Source organism: Abramis brama (genome assembly GCF_963993115.1).
Source record: "Abramis brama genome assembly, chromosome: 19".
Lineage (NCBI taxonomy): Eukaryota > Metazoa > Chordata > Actinopteri > Cypriniformes > Leuciscidae > Abramis > Abramis brama.
In genome coordinates, this window is record NC_139981.1 from 10,830,221 (window position 1) to 10,846,185 (window position 15,965).

General features: G+C 36.3%; 1 protein-coding gene across 3 annotated transcripts in view; it reads left to right on the forward strand.

Annotated features, from left to right (window-relative positions):
* The first annotated feature begins 204 nt into the window (after positions 1-204).
* atrnl1a (attractin-like 1a) overlaps positions 205-15,965 on the forward strand; it is a 274,347-nt gene continuing 258,586 nt past the window's right edge. For all 3 annotated transcript variants that reach the window (XM_084093173.1, XM_084093174.1, XM_084093175.1), the window contains exon 1: positions 205-878. In XM_084093173.1, the coding sequence (XP_083949299.1) occupies positions 535-878 (344 nt within the window). In that variant the 5' untranslated portion in view covers positions 205-534. The remainder of the gene's footprint in view (positions 879-15,965) is intronic.

Below are 15,965 nucleotides of genomic sequence, written 5' to 3' on the forward strand. Positions count from 1 at the left end.
CCCATCCTACTATGAGAAAGGACTGGCTCTTGAATATTAATTGAATCACGTGACCGATTGGGCGCGCCAGGAAGGTTACCAATCAACGCTAGCGTAATCTACTTAATATTCATAATCCAAACCTTTTCCGTAGTAAGATTCATCATTTCGCTCTGAGCTCAGCTGGAGCACCAGTAGGGAAGGGAACTGCACATTGTTTTGGATAGGAGTTGAGCTGTCATTCCCCTCCGAGTGCATCTCTGAGAGAAACAAAGGCGAAACGGCAACAACAGCACGACTTATTGCTCGGAAACGCATGCTCAAATCATGCAGTTATTTTTGCGACTATGTTGGCACAGTTTACGAACATAACTGCACATCTGTATCTCATATGTCGCTATTTCTGGAACGATATAAATGATATGGTTTTGGCTTTTTTTGGAATAACGCGCTGCGTACAACCTCGAGAACAGACTGGAAAAAGTTCCTTTACATATTTGGTTTCTAAATTCCTGCATGGTGGCAATGACAACAAACTACACATTGTAGCAAACCATGAGGAGTGTTTCTCTGCTCTGTAAAGAATTCATATTAAAAAACCTGAAGTCTAATGAAGACTGTAACCTTATCTCTATGCTTAGATCAGAGGAGAACGGGAGGATGGATTTTGGCAGAAGAATGTCTCCAGCCTTCTCCACGAGGTGTTTCCTATTTAGGACTGAGGAGCTCAGGACGTACCTTTTCACGTTTGTGATGTTTTACCTGTTAATGTGCACTGAAGGATCCTATTCCAAAACCTGTGATAAAAACTGCATCTTTGGAAGATGTATCAATGGAACTTGCGTCTGTGACCAGGGATGGGCTGGAGATCAATGTCAACATTGCCAAGGGAAATTCAAGTGAGTAACGCTTTTCCCTCCGGGTAACAGGTTCATTGTTTGCAAACAACGTTTACATGTGGCGTTAGCAGTACATTAAGGCGGATTACAAGAGTGTGGAACTGGAAAATCTTTTCCCTTCTTGGTTAAGTGTTTGCCTTACTGATATTAAGAGCGCAAAGGCCAGAAATAAGCGTTTTTTTTTTTTATCCACTTGCCTCTTGTTGTTGCATACAGCATATATTCAGAAGGGAATTATATATATATATATATTATATAAGTATAATTATATTATATATATAACCAAAACGGTTCTTATAGCATTGCTGCAAAAAAAAAAACCTTTTGGAACCTTTATTTTTAAGAGTGTATCATAATAGTCAGAGACTGAGTCTTGGTTTCATGAAAGGTTACAACAAGTGTAACAAGCAAATTGAGACCTTGGTTTTGTGTAAGTCTCCTGCCTCTCAGATATTTCTTCTAAGAAACCAACCAGAGTAATCTCATATCTCATAATAATTGCAAAAGAGGTCTTTCAGAAACTGCTCAGATTTGTTCAGAAAACCTGCAGTAAATAACATTTCTTATCACATTTTGCCAAAACCAGATTGTCTGGCCAGTTCACATTGCTTGTAGGGCTAAACTCTTACCTTATGTCCACAGTTGTTTCGTTTATTTTATTTCTCCCAAGGAATTTAAATCAAATATAACTGAGAACTCAATAAAATCTCCTGATCTATGAATGAGCATCTCTGAGAATTGTATTCTCATTGTTTTAAACTTAATGCACATTCAGTGGTTAAGTAGTTGAATTTAGAGGTATACTTACATTGGTGCTTGAAAATGGTTTCCTCGAGTTCAAATACATTGTGCTCAAGTAAGGGATAATGATGTGGTGTGTTTGAACTGGCCCTGTGATTCTGCTCTCTTTGAAGAATCGGCCATGCTGATTATGTTCAATCATGTGTAAGTTACATGTTATCTTTTGCAAACGGAAAGTGGTACTTTTGGCTGTAGAGGAAGTGTGAAAATAGGTAGACTCCTATGCGTTATTTTCAGCAGCACTTTCATCCAAATTTGGGTACTCTAATGCTGTACTTTATATCTCAAAATAGTTGCTAGAACATTATGGGCATGCAGTGTCACTCATCAGAGTGCCTTCTGGGGAGGTGAGGAGCTTATAAAGAGCTTAACTGAAGGATCTGACCTTGTATTTCCCTTATCTTTGAAAATCTCCACAATGTCTATTTCATTTCAAAATGCCTTGTAATCTGCCAGAGAAGTGCTTGTCAGTCAGTGATTTAAGGGAAAAGTTCACCCAAAATGTACGCACTCTCATATTAATCCAAACCCATATGAATTTCTGGTTACACTTTATTTTAAGGTGTCATTGTTACAGTGTAATTATATATTTAAGTACTGAGTAATATTAAGCAATTACATATAGGGTTAGGGTAGGATTAGGATTTGGTTTAGGGTTAGTTGCATGTAATTATGCATAATTTATTGTTACTAGTGCAAAATGCCCGTGCAAAATCAGTTTTTAAGTGTGTTTTTAGTAATTGTTGGTTTGGTGTGTTTGAGTGCACATTGTTACAATCACACAGCAAAAGTTCGGTGACATTTTTATTTGTGCATGGTAGAAAACAACGTGAACTCCAAGAAAACGCTATGCTTGAGCAAACATTTTGTGAATATGCTACTACAAATGATGCCCGTGAAAGAGAATGTGAACGCATTGAAAAGGATACGTTTAGTTGGTGAATAGCATTTACACAGTAGCGATAACGTTAAGCGCACCAGAATTAAATATAATATTCAGAAGTAAACAGCATAGCTGACAGATTCAGTTTACATCCACAAATGAATAAGCACGTTGATTCAGGGAGCAGTGCAAAGTGTCCGTGCAAAATCAGTTTTTGTGAGCTGATCGCTGAACAAAAAAGTTCAGGAGATATTTCTTAGCGATGGCTGATTTCAACAGTTTCAATATGATAAAAAATAACTTTTATATTGATTCAATGGATTAATTGCATTTTGGAAAAAGAAAGTGTCATGAATTTATTGCATTTTTGGGGGAAAATAATCAGTTTTTATAATAAATCTTTGAAAATCAAAATCTGGATTTGAATTTATGTTATTATAACCTAAAGATGCTATGTGAAAGTTTGAAACAGAAAATAGTGGTTTTCATCTTGCCACTTTCTTGGTAAAGAAAACACATTTTTACTCAAATTAATCAAAATGGATTTATCATGGATTTATCACGTTTTGGAACCAAACTATAATATTCAGAAGTAAACAGTGTAGCTGATGTCAGAAAGTTTATTTTTAAACCACAACCTTCTTGGGGCTTCTTTGAACGATACAACCCTCTAATGTCAGAATGTTTATTTTTAAACCACAACCTTCTAAAAATGATATATTTAACGATATCTTTTGCATTTCTCATCCAAACAACGTCAAACTTGGCACTGCACTTACTCGTGCCCGTAGCGAGACACCTGTCGAGTTTGAAATCCATCGGACTAACGGTTCGAGAGATATGCGAATAACAGACACACACACAGACACACACACACACAGACACACAGACAGACACACACACAGACAGACAAACGTTTCTGTAATTTATAGATAGATTACTATGGTAAGTACATGTAACATATGTAACAAGGACAATGTAAAATAAAGTGTTACCGAATTTCTTTTTACCGTGGATCACAAAAGGAGAAATTCTAAAGCTTTGTACTGAAGAAGAATTGCATCATTTTTGTTATGCAGACTATGGGGGATGCTTTCAAGTTTAAAAAAAAAATGACACAAAGCCCCATAAAAATGACTTGGGTGCAATATTATTTTTCTTTTTTCTTTTTTAAGTTCCACAATAACTTTCAGTGCAGAAAGAGACCAAAATTTAACTTCAAGTCTTTTAATGAAAGCCTTGCCAATGCATGCCATTGTGCATGATTATTACGGACGGACAGACAGACAGACAGACAGACAGACAGACAGACAGACAGACAGACAGACAGACAGACAGACAGAAAAATAGTTCTGGAGTACTATATAGTTAAACAGTAGATAGATAGAAAAGGAAAGGAAAGAATGTGTTAATCTGAAACCATTGTGAGATAGTTTGCAATACCTAACTCTACCTAATTGTGACAGATAGACAGACAGACAGACAGACAGACAGACAGACAGACAGACAGACAGACAAGAAAATAATGCATTATTCTGAAACCAGTGTATTTTTAGGTAGTTTGCGATACCTAACTCTACTTAATTGTGAATGACTGACAGACAGACAGACAGACAGACAGACAGACAGACAGACAGACAGACAGATAGATAAATAGACAGATGGATAGCTAGATAGACAGACAGACAGACAGACAGACAGACAGACAGACTGTGATGAGACCTTGAAGTTGTCTTGCATCACTGTTTTACTGTTCTTATACTGTTCCTTATGCATTTTATAATATTTACGTGGGGTTTTTATATTTCCTGTTTTAGCAGAGTAGGCATGGCCTGAAAGAGAGCACAGACTGTATGGGAGCACTGATTTGCTTGAGCGCACTGTTGGTAGTGTGTTAGTACCTAACAGTTCTTGATTTTAGACAGTTTTTATTAATAACCTGCTTTATCTTAACCAGATTTATTTGCACATTTTGCACATTCGCTTTGATAAACATCTTTTTAGATGGCAACATCACTCCCGTATTTACGTCTTGGTTTGATTCTCCTTGTAACTGCTTGGGTCTCTATCACACAGACAGAGAAGGAAAGAATGTGTTATTCTGCAACCAGTGTATTGTGAGATAGTTTGCGATTCTGAACTACTTAACTATGAATGACAGATAGATAAATAGATAGATGGATAGACAGACAGAGAAGGAAAGAATGCGTTAATCTGAAACCAGTGTATTGTGAGGTTTGCGATACCTAACTCTACTTAATTGTGAATGTTGTCTTACCAAGGAAGGACATGTGATGTTAGTGTTTAAAAAGTATATGATTAAGTTGCCTTCCTTATTGTAGTTTATGAAAAGCACTATAAACATAAAAATGAACTGACTTGGGAAAATGTACTTAAAATGTACTTAAACTTTACTTTCTGGAAACATTGCAGATTATGGTTCCTGCATGGAGATTACATGGCTTCATGCTTGACATTAATTATTTAGAAACGTGTTATGCATGTCTCGCTGTAGTGGTTTGCTTTTGGAGTTAAAATGAACTAGCTGTTCTCCAGTTATAATTTATTTACTTCATCCTAACATATTTAGTTGTCCTGAGGGAGTCAAAAATAGCTTCATAAAGATATTTCAGAAATATTCTCCTGCTGATGGACTTTTCTGTGGGCACTCTGCCAGTGGGAAATCATGTAATGCCTTACTTAACGCCCCATCTTAAAATAATAGAATAGGAAGAAGATGTGAAATGTGAATCTTGGACCTTCAGGGGTCACAGTGGATGGCAGAATCTTGTCATGCAATTGCATTTCCTCTCATTTAGACCACTAATATTGTTATGATTGAAAATTTGTGTCAGTACTATTGAAAGTGGAGCTGAATGCACAATGATAATCATGCTTCATATTTTCTTTGCTTGTTAAAAGCATATTGTTGCAGTTATCATCAGAGTTCTGGTCAATTAGAAAGGATAGTTACTTTTTTTCAAACATAATGAAAATGCAGAATAAATGCAATTAAATGCAAAATGCACATCTAGCAATACATTTGTTAATGGATCAGATACTAAATTAACTAAATAAAGCAAATAGATACAATATGAAAGTCAGTTTCAAACCCTCGCCAATAGGGTAATTTTGATTACTATAATAAATATATAAGCATCTGTATAGGATATTTTTACCCGGTTTCACAGACAAGGCTTAGTCCCAGACTAAAATGCATGTTGGAGCTGTCTTAACTGAGACATCTTAAAATATGCCATTGTTTTGTCTCAAGATGCACACAACACAGTAATGTTTTTTTTTTCTTTTTTCTAAGGCATGTTTAAAAAAGCTAATTAAATTAAATGATTTATTAAATAATGTCCATATGTCCAGAAATGACGAGTTTTAAAATAATACAAATCATGCAGATAGCCTACATCATGTATTTATTTAAGTAGAAACAATGATATCATTTAAGAAGTTATAACAATTTGTGATCATAATGATTACAATATATAGAAAATGTGGCAGTTGTGTATGTTGATGGCATCTTGAGGTAAAATTGTGGATGCTGTACACTGGGGGTGGTGGGTGAGGAGAAGACCCCCTGACATGATTGTAAATTGCTTTGGGTGTAGTAGTACATAGTAAATCGCTATAAATGCCTCATTTCTTTTCATTTCATTTCATTTCATTTCATTTCAAGCTAATGGGAAATAATTAGCCTATATTTGCTGTTCATAACATTTCAAGCAACAGATAATCATGTGCGTTTCATCTGATATATCTGGAGTGCGAGATGTATTATGTGGATGCTTGGCTAAAGAGATGTGTCTTTAATCTAGATTTAAACGGGGAGTGTGTATCTGATTCCTGAACATTATCAGGAGGGCTATTCCAGAGCTTTGGAGCCAAATGTGAAAATGCTCTCCCACCTTCAGTGGACTTGGATATCCTAGGTACTACTAAATCAGTACTATGTAATCGATTCAGAACTCAATAGGTAACCATAGATGATAAAATTAGTGTTATATGATGCATCTTGACCTGGTAAAAACTCTTGCAGCTGCATTTTGGACTAACTGTAGCTTGTTTATTGAGGATGCAGGACAACCACCTAATGCATTATAGTAATCCAGAGGTGTGAATGCATGAATTGGCTTTACTGCATCAGAAGCAGAAAACATGTTCTGTAGCTTCGCAATGTTTCTGAGGTAGAAGAAGGCTGTTTTTGTAACATGAAATATGATTTTCAAAAGCCGCTGTCTAATATAACACCCAGGTCTTTAACTTTATCTTCTAAGAGATTCTCAGGTTTTTGGTTCAATAAGTAATACCTCAGTCTTATCCGAATTTAATAGAAGAAAATTACTGGTCATCCAATATTTTATGTTTTTAACACTGTCAACTTGGATAATTTAGAGATTTCATCTAGTCGTAATGAAATATATAATATCATCATATAGTATCATCAACTAATTCCATGTTTTCTAATAATGTTACCAAGGGGCAGCATGTTCAGAATCAGAGGGCCTAAAACAGACCCTTGCGGCATTCCATAATTTACTGACGTTAACTTGGATAATTCACTTTTTAAATAAACAAAATGGTAATGGTCTGATAGGTACAATCTAAACCACCTTAAATCCTGTCCCTGTATACCAGCGTTATTTTGTAGTCGATCTATAAGTATGTCATGATCTATATATTGTTGAAACGCAGCACTAAGATTAAGTAAAACTAATGTTGAGATGCAGCCTTGGTCAGAAGCTAGAGGTAAGTCATTTGTAATTTTAACAAGTAAAGTGCAATTTTTGTGCTATGATGAAGCCTGAATCCTGACTGAATTTTTTTGTTCATAGATATAGTTTTTTTGCAGCACAACTAAGCGGACACAACTTTTAGTATTTTAAACATAAATGGAAAATTTGAAATGGGTCTGTCATTTGCCAATTCATTTGGATCTAGTTGTGGTTTCTTAATGAGAGGCTTATTAACTTACAGCTTGAATGGTCTTGGGATATGACCCAGAGATAGAGAGTTATTAATATTGACAAGGGACTCTTCTGCTACAGATAACAACTCTTTCAGTAATTTAGTGGGTATTGGACCTAGTAAACATGTTGTTGGTTTAGATGTAATGATAAGTTTATTTAACACTTCCTGTCCTATTGCTGTAAAGCACTGCAGTTAAAACGCCAACAAAGGTTAACAACAAAAATATGGGCTGAGTCAGCTTTTAATGAACCACACTCCCTCCAGCAAGGGTGTTGTAATCCCAGAAGGCAGAGATTTTTGCTTTGGTGTTATAAAAAATCTAATCAGACTCTTTCATCCAAAATTGCTCCAAAACAATGAGTTTCCCAAGCATGTAACCATACTTCCTCAGGTATATCCTCCCATCGCTTTTTAACATAGTCAACTGAATTTTTATTCATTAAGAAGATAGCGTTTATGTGGCAAGCAGGACAAGGCCGAGGACAACGGCGTGAGGCCTCATATCTCACAGAGGAGCTATGGAAGCATTAAAGGAGGAGCGGAGATAGTGAAGGACGAGAGAGGACCAGGCCTAATTTAACTAAGGCCTAATCCTGGCTTAATCTAAGCCACGTCTCTGAAACCAGGCCATAGTGTATAATATTTCAATAATGTAGGCTATTAAACAATACATAACAAACATCTTTGTTTTTGTTGTGCTTGATGTTTGTCAAGCCATTTAGTCATTATATTATACACAATTATGTTGTCTCTTTCTGTAAGTCTTCATTGTAATTCATAGCCCTGTTGGTGACCTCAGATGTATTTTTAGAGGGTTTTCCGTGAATGTGTGGATGGATATGCAGTGTTATGAGAGGATGTTAGTCGGAGCACTGCAAAGTCACTCCCAGTTCTTTCATGTGAAACTGTCCTTTAGTGACAGTGTCCTTCTGCTGATCTCTCCGAGTGCGTGTTGTTTATATGACCATCTGTCCATTACAGGATAAACTAATCCATCTGAAATGGAAAAAAGCCCGAAATGGACATTCTCCAGCTGCCCCACCTTAAACTTTATCCCATACACACTTTACAGTTTTTGGCAGTGTGTGTAGTGTTTGACTGGGCTACTTTTTGTATGCTAATGTGTGGTCAGCTTTATTTTTACTTACATTTATGTATTTGTTTAATGAAATAATATAAAATCTAGTGATACTAGACTAATTGGATGATATTTGTAGATTTTGTAGATAAAAATATTGGCAATGTCTCCACTTGGCCGATTAACGTTACACAATCCTGACAGCCCCTATTCATTAACAATTCTTATTTTATGTTTTGTCAAATAACATAATATAATTTTTGAATAAATTCTAATAAAATCGTATGTGATACAAATTCTGTTTTCAAATATATTTTTGAGTAAATTGAGGAGTAAATATAATGTTAATTTGTGCATTTAATTGCAATTAATCAGTGTGATGTGTGTGTATATATATATATATATCCACTGTCATGTTTTACATAAAACTCTACAGCAGATGCTAATAGCTAGTATGGCAGGGCCTCTTAAAGGAACACTCCACCGTTTTTTGAAATAGGGCTTATTCACCTTCTTTCCTACATTTAGATTAGCCTGGTTCTACCAGACTCTCGTACATTTCATTTGTACAGAGAGTCTGGCCTCTCTCCATTGAGAAACGTTTACTTCCTTGAAGGCGGGTTCTCTGTTAAAGTTCAAAACTATTGGATCTGCCCAGAGTCACTCAGGATCTGCCATAGCCAATCGCTAACGTGTGGTCGTCCGAATGATCAGAGGATTATGTTTAGAATAAGATGTCTATCTTTTATAAAGTTTATAAAGCGACGAGAATACTTTTTGTGCGCAAAAACAAACAAAAATAACGACTTTATTCCACTATTCATTTCCTTCTCTCTGTTCCTCGAGTCTTGATAGAGCAGCGCGTCTGTGTTGTACGTCACATGTAGGCTCACTATTGGCCGACGCTAGTCATGTGTGTGATCACATCAACGTCATCGTTCTCAGCCACTCCCTCTGTTCGCTGATTGGTCCTACAAAAAATTGATTTCTGGAAACCTAAGAATATACAGCAGTCCCAGACTTAGTACTGAAGGAAAATGAAATTGAGCGGAAGTGCGTAGGAGGGCGCAGCCAGGCTACATTTAGATAGGTGGGCAAATGCATTTTTGTCTCAGTGCATGCATTGTTTTAGTTTGACAGGGTCGGCGCTAGCTTAGCTTAGCCTAATGAATGGAATCCTTTGTTGCCAGCTAACAAAGGTAGTAAAAGTGATAAAAAAAAAAAAAAAAAACCCCACCTAATTACTTCTTGTGGCCTGCGTATTCACAACGAGTACAAATAGTGATGCAGATTAACACTAGGCGATTTCCTATGCAGATATTGACTTATATATTAAGGACTATATTAGGGGGAAGCACAGGCGAAGCACTGCTACTTGGGTGTGATATCTCTGCGCCCAAGTAGCAGTGCTTCGCCTGTGCTTCGCCCTAATATAGTCACAAGTCAATATCTGCATAGGAAATCGCCTAGTGTTAATCTGCATCGCTATTTGTACTCGTTGTGAATACGCAGGCCACAAGAAGTAATTAGGTGGGGTTTTTTTATTTTCTATATCACTTTTACTCAGGACATGCTAGCTGGCAACAAAGGATTCCATTCATTATGCTAAGCTAAGCTAGCGCCGACCCTGTCAAACTAAAACAATGCATGCACTGAGACAAAAATGCATTTGCCCACCTATCTAAATGTGGGAAAGAAGGTGAATAAGCCCTATTTAAAAAAACGGTGAAGTGTTCCTTTAATACGGTTGCGTTCATACAGTGTTTTGTCTTTAACGAGCATGACAACCGCATTCTATAACCGAACAGACACCTGCACATTTTCAGGACCCAAAACTGCATTCCCGACAAACCCGCGCTGAATAAACGTAACCGCACTGGACAACTAGTTGTCTGGCACGTCATATAATGTGAGAGCCACACTGAACTGTATAATCATGATGGGTTTAGTTTACTCATGGAGATGGAGAAATGATTTGCATTCATCCAAACGCTGTCAATCCCAAACAGTGACTATGCAGCCATCATGGACATTTGTATTACTGATAAATGGCTTTTCATTCTTGGCACTTCATTTTTTCATGTTGGCATGTTTTTGTTTTTATGATAAAATGTTTGAATAAAACATTGAAAGATTAATGGAAGATGTTACGGTTATTATTTATTAGTAGGTTAACTAAAGGATTTATCGGCTGATCAGAAAATAATTAGATTAATCTTAAAACTAATCAATTGATTGACTAATCTTAAAAATAATCGATAGATCATCAAAATAATTGTTAGTTACAACCCTACTATTTACTATTATTTATTAATTTTAGTTGTTTAATGTGCTTTTGTCATTTTTTTTAGTTTTTTAATATATCTATTTTTATTTTTTAGTTAAACAATTTGAGTAGATTTAAAGAAAAATATTTATTTATTTAAATTGTGTAAATGGTATAAGAGTAAAACCACTTTCTTTTAATTTTAGTAAGTTTGCACCCTGCTTTCTTGTCAACAGCCTTTGAAAAACCTTTATAGATTAACAATCGCTAAGATCTGAGTAGATGCTTGACCTCATTATCAATCACTGACCACTCATATCCTCTTTTTCTTGAGTCTAGAGTAGTATTGTCAGGGTTCTGTCACCTCTGTTTGGTTTGTATCTGGTTTGGTGACAGATCTCTGACATTCCCGGTTTGTCATGTGTTTGTGACTAGTCTGGTTTGTTGAGAGCACTTGGTTTGTCTTGTATTCCTTGTGCCATGTGCTCTCCTGTCAATTGTCTGGCCCCTCCCATCTTGTTACCTGATTATTGATTAATTTGCCCCACCTGCCTTGTTCGTTACCCTCTTTTGTTTGCTCCCTATTTAGTCTCCCTGTGTTTGCAGTCCTGTGCTGGTTTGTTGTCCATGTTCCCTTGTGTTCCTGTTCCCACCTGAGACCTGTCTCGTTTTCCCCCACGGGGAGTTTTGTTTGTAGTTTTGGTTTTTGTTATATTTACTTAATAAACATATTTTTCCTGCACTTGAGTCCTCGCTCCAATTATCCATTCCGTGACATGCCACACACTGTTTTGTGTTTTGACTGCAGACTGGCTATGGTTCCTGCGTCTGTTCTGCTGTCTGTCTTTGTATCTCCATATGTCATTCACTGTTGATTCTTTGATATTTCTCAGTCTTTCAGTCTGTCTCACTATGTCAAATGTTTCTGTTTCTATTTTGTATCAGCTGTCTGAGGTCTCTGTCTGTAACCTCTGCTCTGTCTTTCTTTAGTCAGGTACGCTTGTACCTTTGTGCATTTGAATGTGTATAGAGTCAGGATTGTGCAGTTATATTTCTGTGTGCAACCACATAATATAAGACATGCAATTTGAAAGACATGCTTGTGCACTATTGAGAATTGTAGTTCAGTTAATTCACTAAATTTACCTTACAGTTATTTTTAGAGATCAACATATATTGATTTTTTTTTTTTTTTATAACCGATACTGATACCGATTATTTGTAAGCTCATCAATGTCTTGTAACCGATAAGCAGGACCGATATTTAATTTTTTACTTCTGCTTTTATTAAATTTCATTTTAATAATATCACAATAATAAAAACATACCATGTTTGTTTGTTTTTATTTTATAACTGCAGCAGAAACAATAATATTAACAATTGGCAAGATAATTGACAAAGTGTAATTGGTAACACTTTACAATAAGGTTCATTAGTTAACATTAGTTAATGTATTAACTAACACAAACTAACAATGAGCAATACATTTGTTACAGTATCTATTAATCTTTGTTAATGTTAGTTAATAAAAATACAGCTGATCGTTGTTTGTTCATGTTAGTTCACAGTGCATTAACTAATGTTAACAAATACAACCTTTGATTTTAATAATGTATTAGTAAATGTTGAAATTAATATTAACTAAGATTTATAAATGCTGTAGAAGTATTGTTCATTCTACATATTGTTCACTCAACTAATGAACCTTATTGTAAAGTGTCACCGTGTAATCTATTCAAATGGAGAGCATAAATAAATAACAAGGGAGTCTATCAACTTTGCATACATGTAATATTTCATTTTAAACTACAGTTTGCTAGGAATGTTAGGTGTTGTTTATAGGTTATATTCAATTCTCATGTTTAAATAATAGCTCTTAATACTCCATCCCATTCCGGTGAAATATTAAGTGCAGTGCTGCATTCAGGGTGAGGTCACTTCTGAAGGCTTCTGACCTGTACTGTGTTTGCTTTACTGAGTCTCTGGTGTGTTTTCCAGTGCTCCTGCTGGGCTTGTTTTGATCGTCTATGCTAGAATACATCCTCTGCTCCATTCCTCCCATCCTCCCTAGTCCTCTTTCTGTCGCTCTCATCTTCTCTCCTCAGGCTCTCTTTTTCACATTCACTACAGGGGTGACATTTCAAGAGGGTAGAGAGGGATGGTTCATGTTAAGTTCAACACAAAACCTGCATGTGAACTCTGCATTTAATTATCCCTCCTTATCCAGTTGTTTTTTTCACTTTTTTTTCTGTAGATCTTGCACTTTTCCTCAGCTTTAACCTTCATATTTCAATTAATGCATACCATATGGCTAAGGAACATATGGAATACTGCTGATATATTCACAATGATTTTGCTGGCAATATAGGATTAAGTAGAGTATTGCAATGATAACTTCAGTCTTTCTGTATGTCTCCTATATGTCTGTCTGTCTGTATGTCTGTCTGTCTACAGATATAGACAGATATTAATATTAAAATATATTAGACCATGTTCACCTATTATCTTTTCTTTTTGCCTCGACCTTTTGGCTGTTTTTAGCTAATCATTTTCAGCCCTGTATAATCTTTTTATCTTGGCCCTTTGGCCTTGTGTTTTGTCTTTTTTCGCCTTCTCACTGTTTTTCTCTTCCTACTCCAACAACTGCATCTGTGTGCAGCCAGTATCTGTTTGTCTCTTTCCCTTTTCCTCTCATGGTGAAATGACCGCAGTCTGACACAGAGAGCATGTCCGTCAGTCAGTCAGGATCCCCGTGGGATTGTCCTCGACTCTATGATATCACCTCGCAGGCATGATTCTGAAAGCTCTGTTCAGGGTGTGGTGCTCTGGACGCCACAGCGCGCTTTGATTATTTGAGTTGAACTCTGGGTCTGCTCTTGGCTGACTGCAGAGCGGCATCAGTATACATGAGCTCTAGTTTACACAAACTGTGTCCGATTCCTCACAGCAGGGCCAGATGAGCAAGGCTAAGAGGCCAGGCCTGATGTCTTTAGGGACGTAATCCCTCATCCTCAATGGCAGTCTTACAGTTTGGGAGGCGGTCAGCATTTAGTGGCTCCCCTGTAACTTCATATAAATGTGTTTGAGTTAACACTGATCCCCTGGAATATGCATTTGTTGGGACGATTTTGTGTGTTCAAGTGGAGAAAAATAAGTAACAGTAAGTTTAGGGGATGTTTGCTCTGTCATTTATTTATTGCTGAACACGTCAGACATGCACGTCATGCTGCCTGGGGTTGAGTAATGTGACATTTGTGGTTTAAAGTGTAGTCAACTCATGCTTCTCTAGAACCATGGTTGCAGTTGTAATAACTGTCTGTTGGATTTTGTGGCATTACAGAGCCATATCCAATGACGAAGTAAAAAGTTATTATGTATGGGTCACTACTAGATAGTACACAATTAAGTATCAGTTTTCAACAAATTTGGATACATTAACAAAAGATAACATGAACTAACAATAAACAATACTTTTATAGCCTTTTTAATATCTTTGTTACTTAATTTCTACACATCCATTTTTAAAATGAAAATGCAGGAACTACACTAAAAATTTATGTAGTATTTAATTTGAAGCAATTTTTCCACAAACAATTACAAAAAAACAGCAAGTAAGTAGAAAGACTGAAATGGTATTTATTTTCTTGTATGATGTACTCCAGTATTTTTTGTTTTATTTACAACTTAAAAAAACAGTATCTTTAAAGTACCTGTCAAAAGTTTGGAAACATAAAAAAAAATTTAAGTCCCCGTGAACCAGAAGATGCAACCGATATTACTTCAGTGTTGTGACGTATTTCCAAGTGAAATGGGATATTGAATACAGGGCAGGGTTATACTTTAGCGCAACTCCTCTCCATCCCTCGCTCATAGCAGACTGATGGATGGAGGGGAGTGGTTAAGGATCTTCAACCCAAGCCATCAAACTGACGTCATCAGAGAAGGAACGCCATTCTAGAGCGGATGCAAATTTTCAGATTTTGATTAAAGATTACCAATCTTTAATCAATTTTTATGTGTATTAAAACACATACATTTTTATGCAAATTTTTTAATTTTGTATTATTTGAATTATATTGAAGTACGGTTGTTTTTTTGTTTAAATTGTGAACATAACTGCTTTAATAACAAATAATTTATTAGGGATGTGTAAGTTGTTGCTAGGCAAAACGTAACTTGAAGCTATTTCATGACATTCTATTTAAATGTGTTTTTAAAGCGGGAAACACATCTCCTTAGCCTTACCTTTTAGTTGGTTCTCCCTAATCGGCCTATGGGTAACATTGTCCCTAACGTCTGCTATTGTATTCATTTTGGGTTTGAAAAAATGAGGGTGAGTAAATGATGACCGAATTTAAATTTTGGGTGAACGATCCCTTTAACTAACACTTGACTAGTTATCTTTTATCATTTATATTAGCGATGTCCTGGCCACATTGATCACACAGTAAATCTCAAATGCTGCCGACACAATCCTCATGAAGCAGTTTTTTAATCCTGAGCTGTAATCCAGCACAGTACAGTCACAGTGGCAGTTCCTCTCATTAGGGAGATGGAACAGCAGACTTCAGCACTAATCGCTGTGATCTGTGTTTGTGATCCAATATCCAACCATGCTCTGTTTTGAAATGCCACAGTGTCTGTGTGATCCTGTGGGTTGAGTTACTCATGACTGTTGTTGTCTGAAGATGACATCAGTGGCAGAGAAAAGTGCATAAATAACCATTGCTGTGCAAACATTTCGACATCACTCTTGGGCTTGGTGGTGTTCTCCACACTTTGGAGCATCAAGCTCTGTTTTAGCTCTTAATATATACTTGTGGTCTGTTCACCACTAAGGGCTTTACAGGAAAACAGTAAATGTTCATTTTACACTTAGACATAGTCTCACTCTAAACCGCTTTCAAAGACCTCACCCACTAATTACCACTTTTACAGTCTCTCTTGTGTCCGCATCAGAACACTTCTACTCCAGTCTGGTTTTTATTTATAAGATGGGTAATTTTGGATGACAGCCTGTTTATCTCTGTCTGTTGGTTTGGTTTGGACTTAAATGCGCTTAGACCTAACTATAAAGT